Below are 18,177 nucleotides of genomic sequence, written 5' to 3' on the forward strand. Positions count from 1 at the left end.
CTTACACTTTAACTCGCACACGGCGAGAATTTCTACTGCTTGCATTTGTGGTAGCCAAACCCAAACCTTGGCCAGCAAGGTCTCCGAATCGCTCCTTATGGAACGTTTGCAGCATTACGTGCTCTTCAATCAGTCCGGGATTTTGACCATCTAACACGCCAACTGAACAGAATATCGCACGACATCCAATCAGTACCAAGCCGAATAACTGCTTGCATAAGGGCCAGAAATGAACTAACACGCTACTTATTCTAATCTCACTTGAATCAATAATCCATTTTTTCCGTAATTTTAATCATTTGTTTGTCTGTACATGTACGTCACACACATCTATAGATTTCCGCCCGATTCGGATAATTCATTCGTGGTGCGTCTTTCTTTTAGGATATTTGATTCTATAATCTTAACCAGAATATATCTATGATTCTGCAGTGGCGCGCATTCTGCAATGGCGCTTTTGACAGGACCAAGACTTGAATCCGGACCGGCAATGCTCTAATTGGCCTATAATGACACTTATCACAGCCTGATAAAAGTTTCATTATATAAACTCTTGCAGAATGCACAGAAGCCTATGAGGTGTGCCGAAAAGACACCGTGGAGTTCGATACAGTGGCAGAAGGATGCTGACAAGCTGCAGCTTCGAGACAGCTCGCGAGCAGTCTCCGTATGACTCAGCTGACAACAGCTTTGGCTGTGAATGCCGAAGTACGGGCTGGAATACTAGTATGACACCAGTCTTTAATAATGCAGGAAGTTTCCTTCCTTCATACACCAATTTTCCTTTTAAGCACGATAAATACTAAAGGAATCCATTTAACGTCTGCGTCGTTAGGGGTGTCACTATGTGCTTTGTATAGAAGCAGAGGCCATACCATTTGGGAAGGAAAGAAAGCAAAATTTTAGCTTCGCATCTACGTCATGATCACTGCGCGGATGTCAGCAATACTGTATGATGCTGTGAACACAACTCCTCCCAATTATGTCGCGCATCAACCACCGCTTCATTTGTCATAGCTGAAACGCCGTTAATTCACTCCGATTGACATCTAGATATTTATCAATCTTCGGCCCTGTCCGGCGCAATGTTCGAAATCCTTTGAAAAAGAGGTTGTATCAGCAAAAAATTTAAGATGTTTTCTGTTTGTTTTTCGTCCATTTAAACTTTTTTGGTGTTGTCGAACACAGGGTGCAGCTGGTACCGTAACTGCTAAGTTATTTTTTAGATTTAAATAAAACCTGACTAGGATTCACTTAGGTAACATGGAAACTGTCTCACTAAGATATCCATATTACTCTCGTATGCTGTACCTCAAAGACCCGTTAGCGAGAAAGTCTGACCGCAGTCGTCTTTGGAATCCTAGCTCCAATACATCTTCGCAAGAGGGAAATTGTCAAATAGCGAAAGGTCTCTTGTTCTTGCACATTCGTACCAACACAAGCTGACAGCACTCGGCATTTGCTGTATGGAATGTCGATTAAAAATAAATAATAAAACATTCACAGTTCTGCATAACATCATCCTACCTATCACGCTTAGTGACATATTCAAGACAGTCACTGACCTTTAGTGTTTAATATAATGAAAAGTATGTAAATAGACGCAACAGAACAAAATTACGAATTACATTCTGCTGAACTTCAGGGCATGGCGGTTTGTCACCACACTGTTCTGTGAGTACTCATTGTTGACACGTACATACAATGCATGATGTTCCGCATAGAATCTAGGGTAATTCATAACTGAAACGAAATGTATCATCGGTTAACGTGATGTGAATGTGTACAAATAGCTTTTTGTGTCTTATATTTCGTTGGTTCTACTTACCCTCGTGAACAATACTACTGATATTGGCCTTTGGTTCCCGTTGTATGATGTTGGGCTTTTAAAAAAATTACATTCTGTCTTCAAAATCAACATTAGGCTGCCTCGCTACATAGGGTCTTAAGTTTATTAATCTAACGTTGACAATGTAAGTTCAGAATTAGTCGCAACTTATTATCAAAATCATCAACATCCTCACCTCACCATCTGAGGTGTAACCGAGCGACAAAGGAAAGTCGGAAATGGAAAGCCAAAGGAAAAGCGCTATATTTCCCCCGCGTGCTTTTGGCGGACTGAAAATCCGTAAGAGTACGAGGGGGTGGAGATCTGTTCTGAACAGCACGCTGCAAGGCATCCCAGATATGCTCAATACTGTTCATGTCTGGGAAGTTTGGTAGCCATCGGAAGTGTTTAAACTCAGAAGAGTGTTCCTGGAGCCGCTCTGTAGCAGTTCTGGACGTGCGAGGTGCACCTTGTCCTACTGGAATTGTCCAAGTCCGTCGGAATGCACAGCGGAGAAGAATGGATGCAGATGACAAGACAGGATGCTTACGTACGTGTCAGGTGTCAAGGCCATATCTAGACGCATCAGGGGTCCCACATCATTCCAGCTGCACACTCCCCACACCATTACAGAGCCTCCACATGCTCCTGCTGACATGCAGGGTCCATGGATTCATGAGGTTGTCTCCATATCCGTTAACGTCCACCCGCTCGGTACAATTTGAAACGAGACTCGTCCGACCAGGCAACATGTTTCCAGTCATAATCCGTTCAATGTCGCTGTTGACGGGCCCAGGCGAGGCGTAAAGCTTTGTGTCGTGCAGTCATCAAGGGTACACGAGTGGGCCTTCGCCTCCAAAAGCCCATATCGATGTTGTTTCGTTGAATGGTCCAGTGGTGAAGTCTGCAGCAATTTGTGGAAGAGTGGCACTTCTGTGACACTGGACGATTCTCTTCAGTCGTCGTTGATCCCGTTGTTGCAGGATCTTTTTCCGGCCGCAGCGATGTCGGAGATTTGATACTTTACCTGATTCCCGATATTCACGGTTCACTCGTGAAATGGTCGTACGGGAAAGTCCCCACTTCATCGCTACCTCGGCGATACTGTGTCCCCTCGCTCTTGCGCCGACTACAACATCATGTTAGGTCACTTAAATCTTGATAACCTGCCACTGTAGCAGCAGTAACCACTCTAACAACTGCGCCAGACACTTGTCTCATATAGGCGTTGCCGACCGAAGCGCCGTCTTCTGTCTGTTTACATATTTCTGTATTTGAATACGCATGCCTTTATACCAGTCTCTCTGGCGCTTCAGTGTATTGGTAGAAGCTCGATTACTTAGAAATCCCCATCTTAAACATGTTTGGACACCCTGTAATTGCTACTCGATGTTGACATCTACTCTAACTTGCCTGTGACCGCGGAGCGTAACTTGCCGGGAGGAATCTTTCTTTTTCGCCGACAACGCTAGCCTGTTTTCGTCGTTTAGAGCCACTGCAAGAAGACGACTTCCGCAAGCCGCGAAGAGTGCGTGTGGTGCGTGGCGGCGCGTGCGCGACTTGGCGTGTGTGGGGGTGCACTACCGGGACCGGCGGTGAGCTCTACACTGCCAGCTACTACTCACCCACAGCACATACATCAGGTGGGCAGAAGCGCGCCCATGGCGCCCATGCTATGTACCGGCAACTAGTAGGCAATCCTGAAAAAACAAACGGCTCGCACAGTGCACAGGAGACGCAGCCGGCAGGGCGCCGCCCTCATACCTAGCCTAGCCTACACCTACACCTAGACCTAGACCTAGACCTAGACCTAGAGCAAATGCGAACCCAACTGCGGCACCCAGCTGCCCGCGCCAAGTGGCACACACACTGGTTACTTCTCTGGACGAACAAGCACAGAGGCGCGGGCCAGTCATCACTATTTTGGAGCGTAGTACTGACGTGGGAGATTGCATTCCTGTAAAGGTTTCTGACAGTGAATCTATCTTACACAATGTGAGCTTCTTCACCATCAAGTCACTAATATTATGCTCTGAGCAGTTGTCGCTCTCATAATTAAGTAACTTAAGTATACTTTTAACTCTTCGTTTCTCCGATTTATGGTTTCAGTCTAAAACATTGGCTTTATGAGATACTACAAAAATTAAATGTTTTCCAATTGTAAATTTATCTTTTATATTTAGATCAGAACCGTTTATACAAAAAATCATAATTATGAATTATTTTTATGGTCATTATAATAATTTTATTTGCTTAGTCGCTTATTTAAGGATCACCACAAGCTCAGAACCATTGCGATATTGTTTCCCGTTTCCTTTTTTCCTTTAAGCTAGATGTTTTCCATTAATGCACTGTCTATCACCGTCTTCTTCTGAGTGATTGGCATGAAGTGTTCGCCTCGTATCTCGGAAAGTCATAAACGTCACTGCAGCTGTTCTGAAGGTGTAGCTGTTCTGAGCGTATTCCGCGAGTATATCAGTACCCTCTAGACATTTTTTGACGTCCACTTATCATGCATTATTTTTTTTAGAATTTCTGCCATAGGTTTTGAACATGTGTTACTCTCATTTGTAATCAATAATTATTATTATATGGGCATAAAGACGACCTTTACGTATACGCTTTGTGTCTGTAATTTTTTCGTGTTGTGGAATTGATTTCTTGTTTATTTTTGTACGAAACAAGTTTTCATATTATGTTTCAAGTATACTGTGTAAGATCTTTTCCTCTCAGTCTAATGTCGCTAGAAGATACCTCTCAGAAAGGATAAGACACTCGCATGAAAGTGCTCAGGTTTTCTGTCAGTGTTGTTATGATTTATCTCTATTATTATTATTATTGTTGTTGTGGTTTTATTATTATTATTGTATTTTTCGTGATTATACGAATTATTACTATTACTGTTAATGTTATGGTGTATCACAGCACTACCCACCCCATACGTAATTATGTTTTATTAATTTTAGACATGTAAGATCTTCATTGTTTAAGTATTCCCATACTATTGTCCTATGACATTTCTTACTATTTAGACTGCGCTGATCTCAGCCTCTCATCAAGTATTTGCTTTAATAACGAAAAATCAATTTTGAACGAATTGTCTTTTTTTTTAGATATACAAAAGTTTTTAGCAGTTTTAACTAGATGTTGGTGGACCTGATTCAGCAATAGAGACAGCGGTGTTGCATTTCACTCAACAAGCATCTGAGCAGTAACCTTGACTAGTGAATTATATGTTCGCAAATCCATTGAGCAAATTTTTTAAAAGTGTTTTGAATGGCATGGAGTATAATTGTATTTTTTGCACTGCAGTAGTAATAACGGTGCCATGCGTTCGAACGGTCTGGTGCAAGACTTTCAATTGGACACCACTTCGGCGACTTGCGTGTCCGTGAGCCAGCAGCACCTGGTTTTCCCAGGAGGTCACCCATCCAAATACTAACCGGGCGCGACAATATTTGGAAATGAGGGAAGCAACCTATTTGACATCTACATCTATGAAGTTCCAATAATTTTCTTTATTGTAATTCCAGTCTTGGAGCACAATGTTTATTAGCTATTTTGTGAAAATCCAGTCTTGGAGTACAATGTTTATTAGCTATTTAGTGAAAACTTTTTCTTGACTGTTTCACATCTTGTTTCAGATATTAACCCACGACAGTGAACTGTTGCACTTAGTTATGGAAACTCTGAAGTTATTATTATTATTTTTTCTTTCACCAAGAAATTTATTTGGACTACTTACAAAGCTAATACTTTGGTTCGTTATACGGCTCCGTTTCTTTATCTTTGCACCAATCTCTCATGCACCACGACAGAAGTGTCCCAAAGGCTACGAGAACCATTTCTCCTCCGACCACCCCCGTATTTTTCTGTACTTCACGTACTGAGACCTACGTTTTGCAGAATGTATCTCGCACCCTACCTCATATTCCGAAATGTTTGCTCCACTTCCTAAGCGTATCTCAACTGACCTCAATTCGGTTCTCTTAGTCCACCTACTTGTTCGCATGTTCTGTAGTAAAACACTTCAAATGGTTTCACGTTTCTCCTTCCGCCTTTCTCGTTTTCAGTTTTCAATTATCATGTACTAATCACTGAAAATTCTCTGTATCATGGAAACATTCAGCTTCACGCTTATGACGGAAACTCCCACCGATAGACTGCTTTTTGGCAAAACTATTGGATTATACTAATCGAAAGTAGTTATAGTGTTCAATTTATTCAAATCTGAAAATGTTAAACTCATATTACAATTTTAGTACATCTCCATTAATACTCTCATTTATATTGCTTTTTTAAGTCAATTTACTCACTGAAGCAGGTGCATGAGCAGCTCACTAATCCTCTACGAAACATTTCCATCTCCTGTCAGGAAGGTAAAATATTCATCCCTCTGCAGAGTGTTATCGTCTCCACTCATATTTCCTCCACTCTACTGTGTGCATTACTTACAGAGTCGTTGATACTTTCTTGCTATAAAAGTTAAACAACGTGCAAGGTATGTTACAGAGAGCTGCTGTTTCTGTAACAATTTGTATCTCGTCTTTACTGTCTTCATGGATTAACATGAATATTATGAAATAATCTTTCACAGCTTCACCCGTACTTTAATGTGAAATCGCACTCAACATCATTTATGCTGTCACACATATTTTTGCTCATTTTTGTCGATTTCGAGTATGATTAAAGATACAGTCAACGAAGTGATCCTTACATTTAATTATTTAATGGACTGTTCGTTTCAGGAAAAGTAGTTTCTGAAATTTTATCAATCTCTTAACGTGGCGTAAAGAACAACTGAAAGTCCGGAAATCTTAAAATGTATTTTTCTACGACACCTGCTACAACAGGGGACGTTCAACGGGAGAAAGCACTGACGTTTTTCAGCATTCTGGGATCGGCGACACAGAGTCTGACTGTGACGGTTGTTTACGTTCTGTTATTTCGCTCTCCTGTTAGTTTTTCCTTCGTCCTCTCTTCCCATTCCATTTTCTTTCTGGGCGCATATTAATAGCTAAGTAGCTCATCAGTTTATTTACAAAAAAATCTTTACTTTGGCCGTAGCTTACAGTATCTGAAACTACTGAAGTACTATTAATTCTTAATCCATAGAAGTTCCTTTTTTCTTCGAATTGTTCGATACTTTTTAACTGGAAATTCACCTTATTTTAAAATAGATTTTCAACAGAATAAATAAAAATTTCCTGTAGATACTTTTAAGCTGGTTGTAGGCACCTGAAGGCATTTTTGACAATGACTGACTGAGGAGCGAAGGAACCATTTTGTGCTTAAGTACTTATAATCTCAGTTGGTTTACTATCACGTTGTTTGCTGTGTGGAACGTTTACTCAAAATTACTATAGCAGTCCATCTCATCACAGCCTTATCGTAACACAACGTGTTCTCCGTAAGTGTCTCTCTCTCTCTCTCTCTCTCTCTCTCTCTCTCTCTCTCTCACACACACACACACACACACACACACACACACACACACAACCTACCTACCTACTTCCTCAATTCTATCTTCCTTTCTGAGCCATTCAACTATTTCCATCATTCTCGGGTCTTTGTGTTAGCCAGTTCCCTTGCTTTTATTTTTTACACAGTCATCACTTGACTGATTCAGAGTCATGCAAATACACAAATTTTATTAGCTACTATTACTTCAGTTGTTTTAGAAGCGGTTCTGTCCTCCTGCTGTCTACTACTGCGTAGTTCCATTCCTTCAAAACAATTTCAGACTTTGGTCACAAAAAATATTATTCTTTGGTGAGGAAACAGCCTTCCACAAGTTTGAAGCAAATTCTTTCCAGTTCGTTTTCGTCGTGCCATCGTCACTTACTCCTGATCATATTCAAAATGAGAAGCAGTTATCAGCAATACTGAAATATTACTTTTGTCTCATATCCACTATTAAATTGAATCCAACACGGAATACGTTCCTGGAATGAACGCCGTCTACTCTACTGCGATAGTTTCAGTAATTTACTACTCTTCATTATGGGTGTTTAATTATTTCCCCACGTACGTCATTTATAATTTAGAGCTCAAGAGTATGTTAGGCACATTTTAGTGCACTAGTTCCTAATTATTGATACGTGCAAGCAAATTTCCATTCTTGGTCATCTCTACACTACTTCACTTCTGAAATCTAAAGTTTGCCAAGTGAGAGTTAAATGGATATTTGGCACGAAGAAGCACGCCAAATACACGTCTTTGTGGGTTCAGCGAAGAGTGTTTATAGATTTCACGTTTAAGGTGTTATATAATAGTATTTTGGATTTAGTTATTTATGTAGATATTTGCATTTAATTAAGTCAGTTTAGATGTACATTATAAATACCTGGAAATTTTCCAACCTTGCCTTATATTAATAATATGTAAGAGTGTAAAACTCAATACGTATGTATTACATCCTCCTTGCATTTTAATTTGTTATTTCTTAGAAACATAGATATGTTGATTTAGCGACGCACATGAAAATAAATTTCATTTCTGAAAGTAAAAAAGTTAACTGCAGACGAGTTTTGCGGTAATATTATTGCATCAGTAGTCGTAATATCTTGCACTTATTACGTTTTGCCGCTGTCAAGGTTCGCATTCGCAGCTAATTTTCGTTACCAACTGAGCATGCATCAGGTGGAAAAGGATTACAGGATTATTAAAGCAGGGTTGCATCGTGTAATGTGCGCTTACGTCGAATATGTGATGTAGGTGGTAAAATTCCAAATATTCAGTGGCATAAAGAGAAAATAAACACGAGAAAAACAAAAGATCCATGATATTAAAAAAAAAAAAAAAACAGAAGTTACTTGAGTTTTCGCTTTTCTGTGCAGAGAGAGAGAGAGAGAGAGAGAGCGAGGGGGGGGGGGGGGGGCAGGAGGAATATGAAGGGGCAATGAGGGAAGAGGAGAGAAGTAAGGGAAATAAAGAGCCAAACTGGCAGGTGTGGGTGTTGTCAGCTCCAAAATGTTGGAACGCCTTTTTGAATTGTTCCGAGAACAGGCAAGTTTACGAATAGAGGACCGTAACCCGGAGGCTCGAAGGAGAGAGGATAAAGAATAGCTATTATATTTGTTGTATATGTACCTGCTCTTCTTGAATGGAAGGAGCCATAACGGACTTGGTATGGTTTCTTCTCACTGATCACTCATGCCGTAGACATGTTTCGTAAAGCGAGACATGGAGCACGCAATTAGCGAGAGGTGTACGGCACCTCCGAGGTAATACAAAATTCTATCACATATGTACGCCTCGGTTGCAACGAGTAACAAAAACGTTCCTTAGATTTCATAGACATTTTAATGTTGTCCTTAGATTTCCTGTACGGTTTCTGCTAGCAGCTTTTGGATCTATCGAAATATGTAGTTATTTTTTACAATAGAACTATTCGATTTTAACAGCATTATTGAAGTCTTAAAAACATGATAACAGTGATATGGAGCTTATTAATGTTTCTATGGAAACGTTTGACAAAAAAGTGGGACATTGTTCGCTGCAAAGGCTAAGGTTTCCGACAAAGCATTGGTTATGAACCGTATTTGTTGTTTACGTAGCAGTAGAGGCCAAACAGAGCGGTAGTCCTTGCTGTCGTATTATCATATTCCTTGCATCTTTTTGCTAACTGTCACTTCAAAGATAAACATGTGCTAAATCAATGGACTGCTCTTTCCAACGGCTTCCAACGTCCTTCAATGAAGAACCTGTTTCCATTTAGAAAACAATAGCTGATTGTCTTGGAATACAGAAAATCGTCATATTTTTATGTACAATTATATATACTCGGAAACCATTGTTCAGAAGCTCTGAGTGGATTAAGATGTGTCTGAGGTGTCTGCCTTAAGTTGGTCACTCTGTACTATTTAATCGATACATCATTATCGATTTGTAATGCGTCAGTATAGTAATAACCATGTGACTGAGACAATGCTCTCGTGTTGGAAGGAGGGGACCCCTGTCGCCGTGGTGAATTTGAAATGTCAACAACTGAGTATTGATTCTATACTCGAAATAAAATTGACGTTCTATGCGTTTTGATCAGGATGGGTTTGAAAATACAAACCATGTATCCCTGAGACTGTCTCTAGGTGAAATCTGTCATCATACCTTGCTTCGTTGGTGTTCATCCGTCAGCATAACAAGCTTTTTTTACGATTGCTGGTTTTGGTTTATATAATGAATTATCTTCAGATATTCCACTGCATTCGTCGTTGGTTTATTTGATACGAGTATCGTATGGTATGCTTCGTGTAACGGTATGTCAAACATTGTATACGATATGGATTTGACATTGCGATTACGCAGAACGGTAACTGCTAAAATCGCTACTATCTTGGCGGATAATAAGTGTTCTCTTAGAACACACTAAATTTCGATATGTCTCCGAGTGGATCGGGGCAGGACGGAATATAAATACGGAACCTATGTCGATACACACACCACGATTACTGTCAGTCCTAAAAAGAAAGATAAACTTGGTCTCACACCAAAATCGTATCCACGAAAGTAATACGACATATTTCTTTGATAGCCAAACCGATGTATCACGTAGCAGCTCGGCACACTAATCAATAAACATTCTGGTTAACTGAAAAAGCAATATTAGTTAGTCTTTCTGATGAATAACAGGCTGAAGCAATTATATATTGTCATCATAATACACTAACTAGTGGAGAACTGCATTATTAGTGGTCGCAAAGGAACAGTCTTAGTAGCACATTGTCGTAAATTTGTATCGATGGAGGCAATGGAATAAGCCTCTGAAGTTATTAAGAGCTTTCATGGCCTCCCTGTTTTATGTGGCAAGCAGTTTGGAATTCACATCTCGAGTAAAACAACGGCACAATGACATGCAGCTGAGATCAAGTAAGTTTTCAAATTTCAGTGTCGTCGTAAGTCAAGCTCGTCGCAGACGATTTCCGCACGTCACTGATGGCCCATTAACAGCGACATGTGTTCACTATATGTTCACGTTTACTAGTGCTACCCACTGCACTCATAAACATGTACTCCTGGCTCGTAACAGGAGATATCGGCTGCCTCTCGCTTGTCAAGGTGAAATGTGGCTCGCGTCGATAGTGGCGAAATCTGAAGGCACAGAGGTTTTAGATAACTCAAGAATGAGTATCGATGCAACTAAATTACCGATCTCGTTGACGCCCGAATGAAACGCGCAGAAGAATTTAATAATGTGACAGTTTACGCAGCAGTCTAGGCGAAAGTGTGAGACAAGTGTTTCATTTTTTTTTTCTTTTCAGAGCAGCGAATGAAAGTCCAGTTCTAAATTTGGCTTACCATTTCCGCTTCTAGTCCGGTATTTCTAAGCAGTCTGTTGAAATTTTCATTGGTATTGACTTGCAAATTTATCTTTTATCTTTAAATTTATGGACGCATTACTATCCTCTAAGCAACTGTCTGAGGCTCTCTAAGATGAAACGGAACACTGACACTCGTTCTGAAGCATTAAACGGCTGGCCAGGAGTCTACGAAAGACATTACAAGACTGTATTACTTATTTATGTTTCGTACGCTAAATGGAAGGGGAATAAAAAGATCTTAAATTTCAACGACCTACTGTTTGCAGAATGAGTGTTCTGAACTACAATTAGAGGACAAAACTAATGAGATAGCTCCTAATATCGTGTCAGACCACCACCTGCCCGGAGTACTGCAGCAACGCGACGCGGCGTGCCGTGGGCTCAAAACGTCGCTGGAAGTCCTCTGCAAAAATAAGTGACCCAAGCTGCTTCTAGAGCCGTCCATAATTGCGAAGGTGTTGCCATAAATGTTCGATGGGATTCATGTCGGGCTATCCGAGTGCCTAATCGCTCGCTCGATTTGTCCAGAATGTTGTTCAAGCTACCTGCGAACAGTTGCGGCTCGGTGACATGACCGTCCACAAAAATTACACCGTTGCCTGGGAATATATGGTCCGTGAGGGCTGCAGTCAGTCTCCGAGTAGCCGAACATAGCCAGAACTCACTCCAATCCACGTGAACTCAACCCACACCATTATGCGGCCACTAACAGCTTGCACAGTGCCTTGTTGACAAAGTGGGTCCATAACTTCGTGGGGCATGCGTCCCATTCGAACCCTAACATCAACTCTTACTAAGTGAAATCGGGACTCATCTAATCAGGTCACGGTTTTCCAGCCCTGTAGGGTCGAACCGATACGGTCACAAGCCGAGGAGAGGCGAGGGAGTCGCTGTCGTTTTGGTAGTAAGGGCACCAGCGCCATCGTCTGCTGCCATAACCCATTAACGAAAATTTCGTCGCTCTGTCGTAACGGCCACTTTCGTCGTACGTCCGACGTTGGTTTCTGTGGCTCTTTCATGCAGTGCTGTTCATCTGTTGTCACTGACAACCCCACGCAAACGCTGCGCTTTCGGTCGTTAAGACTGCGTTTTTCGTAGTGAGAGTTAATGCCTGATACTTGGTGTTCCGGACACACTCGTGACTCTAGGGATTTCGGAATATTGAATTTCCTAACGATTTCCGAAATAGAATGTCTCATACGTCGAACACCAACTACCATTCCGCGTTCAAGGTCTGTTAATTCCTGTCTTGCGACCATAACTACGACGGAAACCTTCTCACGTCAGTCACTTGAGTACAAATGAGAGCTTCGCCGATGCAATGCTTTTTTATTCTTTGTGTACGAGACACTACCGGCATTTGCATATGTCCACATCGTTATTCCATCGTTATTCCATGAATGAAGTGTGTGCTCTAACAGGCTCTTAAGGGTTTAAAACTACGTATCGGAGCGAAAGCAGGTCGCTCATTGGGTGGAATGTACACTGTGAGGTTACCGCACCGTGGCTGAATTTATACGACTTTTTGGTACATTAACGAGGACTGTCCAATGTGTGTACAAGTAATGGTGTATCACTCGCGGCGATGTTACACGACGTAAGAACAGTGGTCGTAAAAACATCCTAACCCACAGGGGCCAGAGACCAGCGTTATGCTTTGTCAGTGATAATCGGATTCAAACCCGAAACAAAATTATGGTATCGGCGGATGGAGATCTATCACAGTCAGTTTCCGAGAGTAAGTTGTAAAGATAACTGTGGCCAAGATACATTTTGAGACGTCTACCTCGGAAATGACCATTCCTCGTTGTGGGACGTGAAGCTACACGTTTCCGACGGACCAAACAACATGGAAACTGGGCCGTAGCTGAGGCGTGGAGGATGGGCCGACGAGTTCGATTTCACCTCTTTTCAAACTGATGCGAGGTGTCCAGTGCACCGACGATCCAGCGAAGCGTTTAAACCGCAGCGTGTGCAGCGAGAAGTTCAGGTCGGAGGTGATTCTATGACACATTCTATGTGGTATTTTTCATGCTATGTTTCGGACCATTTCATTCGAATTACGCCGCACATGAATAAGAATTTTTATTTCGACGCTATTAGTGTCCAAGTGTTATCAATTATTCTACATCGGCATGATGAATACGCTGCAGATACTCCTCTCTCTTAAAATAACAACACCCGTTAAAATTTGTGTTACATAATACACAGCTCTACCACTACGATTTATTATCGAAAATCTATTTCGGTCTAACATGAAATCATCTTAGAGTCTTCCACACCAAAAGGAGAAAACTAGATAACAATTGTGTACTATTCTAACACATAGCCATTATGTGTATGGACATTACGTGTAGACCATCACATATTAATACAAGACAGTACTTACGAAAGCAACTCAGCTATGAATTCTCACAGTTGCACTCCCAATCAATGTAACTTACGACATCTTCCTTTAGTACTATTAACTGTCCACGCGTAACATTTACGTCTTGAGAACCTCAGAGGCGATTCTCTGTTACGTTTTAAACGGAACAGGCCAAAGACCTTTAAGATGGCAGCCTTAAACGTTCCAGAGATATAATGATAACTGATTTACTCCAACTGTCAACGCATCGCAGATCTCAGTAATGCTCATAATTCGACTAATGATTGCTAGCACCGGGCTTCACGTTGCTATATATCCGTGTGCGTATTAGTGAACATGTAGTACTGATCCTCGTCATTCCATTATACGGCAGATAGTTGTTCATATTCGCAACTATCTGGTTTTCTCCTTTTTGTGCAGGAGACCCGATGAATGTCTGATGTTCGACCGAAATCGACTGTCTTCAATGAAAATGGTGGTACAATTGTATATTTTGTAATGCAGTTTTTAAACTTCGTAAAAGTTACCGCCGACGCGAAATAAAACGACAGCTCTGTTCACTGGGCACCACTCCTAAGTTCCTGGTTTGACGAACATTCGCGCAGTGTATCGCACCGCGACTGGCCGGCAGTTATCGTCCTTTCATTAATGTCACAGAAGCTGTCTCGGACTATCTGGCACAGAGGGAGTCAACATCCTCCAAACTTGTTAGGTCTACAGGATGCAGCCATCAGTCGTTCGTTTCAGCTGGATATGGCGTGCAGAAAAACACCTGTGCTCTCTCTTGCTGGCCGAACTACGGTAATTATAAGGCTAGCATTGGTGTCACACGGTATTAGCATCGTGTCTCCTGGACGCGAATAACTTTGTTGTTTATAGTGTTTAGTTTGTCGCTTGGTTCTGGCTTCTCGCTCTACATTTCCTAGTAATAAAACGAGAACTGTGAAACAAAATCTCTCATTACCTTATGCCGAGCGAGATGTCACAGTGGTTAATAAAATCACCCAAGACAGATGGCAGGTATAATGTATCATGTAATAAGATGGCTATGCATTAATGCGACAGTAAAAGAGAGAGAGAGAGAGAGAGAGAGAGAGAGAGAGAGAGAGAGAGAGAGAGAGAGAGAGAAGGATATTCTTTGTTACTCTGTGGCGTTGTGCTCTTTGATAATTATTCTTAGAAAGTAAGCTTTTGTTCTTGTTAACATTTGATTTCATGAGAGAGGAGACCGTTCTTTAATGAGTGGTAAAAACTGACCCCATTACGGGTTTACATAGGAATTTTGGATATATACATCTTCATGTATGATAGATAATCGCTAATTCATATGCGAGAAGAATTTCATTGACACTAAGGTCAATAAAACTTCGTTCATTTCAAAAAGGTACCAGTTACTTCCACAAACGACGTATACTCAAGTGTTATCTATTAATGAATACCAGCAAGAGAACAATTCCGACGGGACCGTTCAGTTCTAATTAAATAATTTGATGCTTTCCTCGGAAAAGAAGTGATTTCACGGATCATTTATTTATTTATTTTTTGCCACCAATGTTTATAAGAACTGAAGGCAATCTGATTGCTATGCAACAGAGCCCCTACGAATATTTCTCCGCAACTTTGATTATCACTTTCAGCTTCAACACAGCATCTGCAGCAGCTGAAGCAGATCGCCATAACAACGGAAGCGTACAGTGTGAAAGCAGTTTCACCCATCGCCCTTTGTTCCACGAACGGTGTATGTATTCACTACAACAGAACACACACAGAGACAATCACTCATACATATAAAGCCACAGTACAAGGTGGTGTGGGAAACATCGTATAAAAGGCTCAGTATAGGCAAAATACAAACAACAGTAAGTGAAGATAACTGAGTGATTTTATACAGGATGGCAACTATGAAACCAGAGACGGCCGATTTCCTTCCCCATTGTTATGTAATCCACGCTTGTCCTCCATTCCAGATAACTTCGTAATGGATGAGGCTGGCCTCCCAGATCGACCAGCGTTTTGTGTCGAACCGCGACCGGAAAGAAACTTGACGCACCATTCCACAACGGCGGTTGTCGACAGATGTGCTGCCTCACAGATATTCATCACACTCCCATGGATGTCTACCTGTGTTTGTCCTCCGGCTGCCAACAAAACAACAACGTAACAGCACGTTGGTCCTGCTTGGACGCATTTGGTAATAACGTCGCCATAGCTCATGTTTCCACACTTACAGCCCGCACGTCGGAAACACCCGAATGTCATACTAACACCTTGCCTGCACGTCGTGCTTATATACTCACAATGGAGTCTCGCTACGTTGCGTAGCGCTGCAAAAACGCTCTTAAACTGCTTGACCTTCGTTTATAGTTCGTTAGATTACCAATGATAATGAGCGATACTAGAGGTTACTTAATTTCCTCCGTGTATGTATAGCTCTGCGCAAAGCAAACATTCTAGAGGCATCCAGACGTTTTTTTAAACTCCCTTAGCTCTCCAGTTTTAGCTGCTTAAGACTGACGACAACATAGTGTTCCAAAATTTTGATACAAATACCCGGTAATGTCGAATGAGATGGCGCTGTGGTTATGGCGCCGGACCCGCGTTTGGTTCATCAGATCCCCATCCGGTCATCCATATTTAAATTTTCCGCATTTTCTAAAAATCACACAAGGCTTCCTGTGCCGAGTTTCTTCTCAACACAAACTTCTGTTTCACGTTTGTTTATCCTGTTTGTCAATGGAATGTAAATTGTCATCATGTTTCTCAAATCCCTGCTAAGGTATTCTCTTTGCAAATGTAAATCCCAGTTCAGTAATTTCATATTGACTTATCTTTTATGTTTGTTATGATTGGAAACCCTTGGAAAACTATCAAGAATCGTGCGAAACATCTACCAAAGCCGGCCAGTGTGGCCGAGCGGTTCTAGGCGCTTCAGTCTGGAACCGCGCGACCGCTACGGTCACAGGTTCGAATCCTGCCTCGGCCATGGATGAGTGTGATGTCCTTAGGTTAGTTAGGTTTAAGTAGGTCTAAGTTCTGGGCGACTGATGACCTCAGAAGCTAAGTCCCATAGTGCTCAGAGCCATTTGAACCATCTACAAAAAATGATGCACAAAATCAGCGTTTCTGATGTTTTCCTGTGAAGACTGAAGTTCGACTTCTGAATGATGAGGAGTCATCCACTCAATACTTTTGATCTATGGCAATTTAAAAGAAAATTACAATTTTTTTCGGCAAAGGAGGGAAGAAACGGTTTACTTATGAAATCCAGTTGAATAAATGTGGTGGAACCGTTTTGGTTAGTAGTTCATGGTGTCTTGAGCTCAGGCGCGAGATGATTCAAATATACCAAAGGTAAAAGAAATTTTTTTCTACCGGATAAAGAAGGTAGCTGAACGTTGTGGAAGCGAGCAGATTTGATCATCTGACTGTGCGGTTCTTGATGTGTGTTCAGAGGGAGAGCACAGTGCGGTGTTGGGATTGATCCCTCCGTTGGAGCAGGACGTTAAGTCTGAGAGTCCCCTTGCTGCTTTTTGCGACCAGAGCGTAAGGTGCCGCAATGGTTTCATCGTCTCCATAACTTGACGTCTCCACGCAGAAGAATTAAAAGGTGACAATGTAAACCACTTCTTTAAAAATCACCCACGAAGAAGAATTTCGCCTCTGTAAAAAGGGGCGAAGATAATAGCAAACAGTTCTCACTTGGATCTTTCCAAATGAGAAATAAGGGAGCTCATGAATGTTTGCCGTACTCAATCCGTGAGTACCTAAGTCCATGTTGTCGTCTTTGCTTTTCGTCCTCTTTTCTTCCGCAGCTGTAGATATACAAACTTTATAGGTTAAATACCATCTTTCACGACTGTAATGAAAGTCTTGCTAAGACTAAACGCGCTTCGCTTTATTCTAAAGCATCTTCAATGGTGAGGTTTTGTGGCGTAAGCGAAACGCACCTTCTCAGAAAACGTATTCAGATGATTCAGAAAAGGAAGGAACGTTGAAGATAAACCCCTCGTCGATACTGAAGTCATTCCAGACTGAATACGGGCTCAGTTTCCACTATCTGTCTTGTTTATTACTATATTTACTTGGTCGTTATTGCCTGTGTTCAACACTACCCGACGATTAGTTATGAACATATATACAGACAATCCACACGAGGAGATTATGTACGTATTTTACAATAAGAAAGGTATTTGGGGAGATACCGTAAAATACTCGATGCTACACTGAGCAAGAATGTTGTTAAAAATACAGAAAATAATGAACTAATTGAACCTGTGTAGAAACTCGCCAGATGGACCACCCCTATGCTCTCTGTACAGTTCCGCTGCCTGCGTAGCATTTCGCCTACCTTCAACAACAATAAAACAAACGTTACGTCGATGTAGTTTGTAGGAAGGACAGCCTTTACTGTATGCCTGCTCTACACAACAGCATTTAAGAAGAAACAGACCGGAGGCTGTAAAATGAAAACCACCGAAGAGCCCGCACAATCCCATTGTCTACGGAAGAAGGCGTGATACCAGTAAGAGCACTGAGGTCCCTAACTCGCCGGTAGAGGGACCCGGGTGCACACCCACGTGGCGACAGAGCGAACACGTGGACGCATCGACCGTCCACTGCACTGAGTCGTGCTGAAAACAGGGGAATGGAGGCTTCAAAAG

General features: G+C 41.6%; 1 protein-coding gene across 12 annotated transcripts in view; it reads right to left on the bottom strand.

The window, feature by feature from the left end:
- LOC124615292 (voltage-dependent L-type calcium channel subunit beta-1) overlaps window positions 1–18,177 on the bottom strand; it is a 720,562-nt gene that overhangs the window by 512,903 nt on the left and 189,482 nt on the right. Inside the window, exon 2 of one of the 12 annotated variants that reach the window (XM_047143074.1) lies at window positions 3,454–3,528. The exons of the other annotated variants lie outside the window; for them this stretch is intronic. Within the exon in view, the coding sequence (XP_046999030.1) occupies window positions 3,454–3,468 (15 nt within the window). The 5' untranslated portion in view covers window positions 3,469–3,528. The remainder of the gene's footprint in view (window positions 1–3,453; window positions 3,529–18,177) is intronic. 12 annotated transcript variants of the gene reach the window in all.

The sequence above is a fragment of the Schistocerca americana genome, chromosome 5, assembly GCF_021461395.2.
Source record: "Schistocerca americana isolate TAMUIC-IGC-003095 chromosome 5, iqSchAmer2.1, whole genome shotgun sequence".
Lineage (NCBI taxonomy): Eukaryota > Metazoa > Arthropoda > Insecta > Orthoptera > Acrididae > Schistocerca > Schistocerca americana.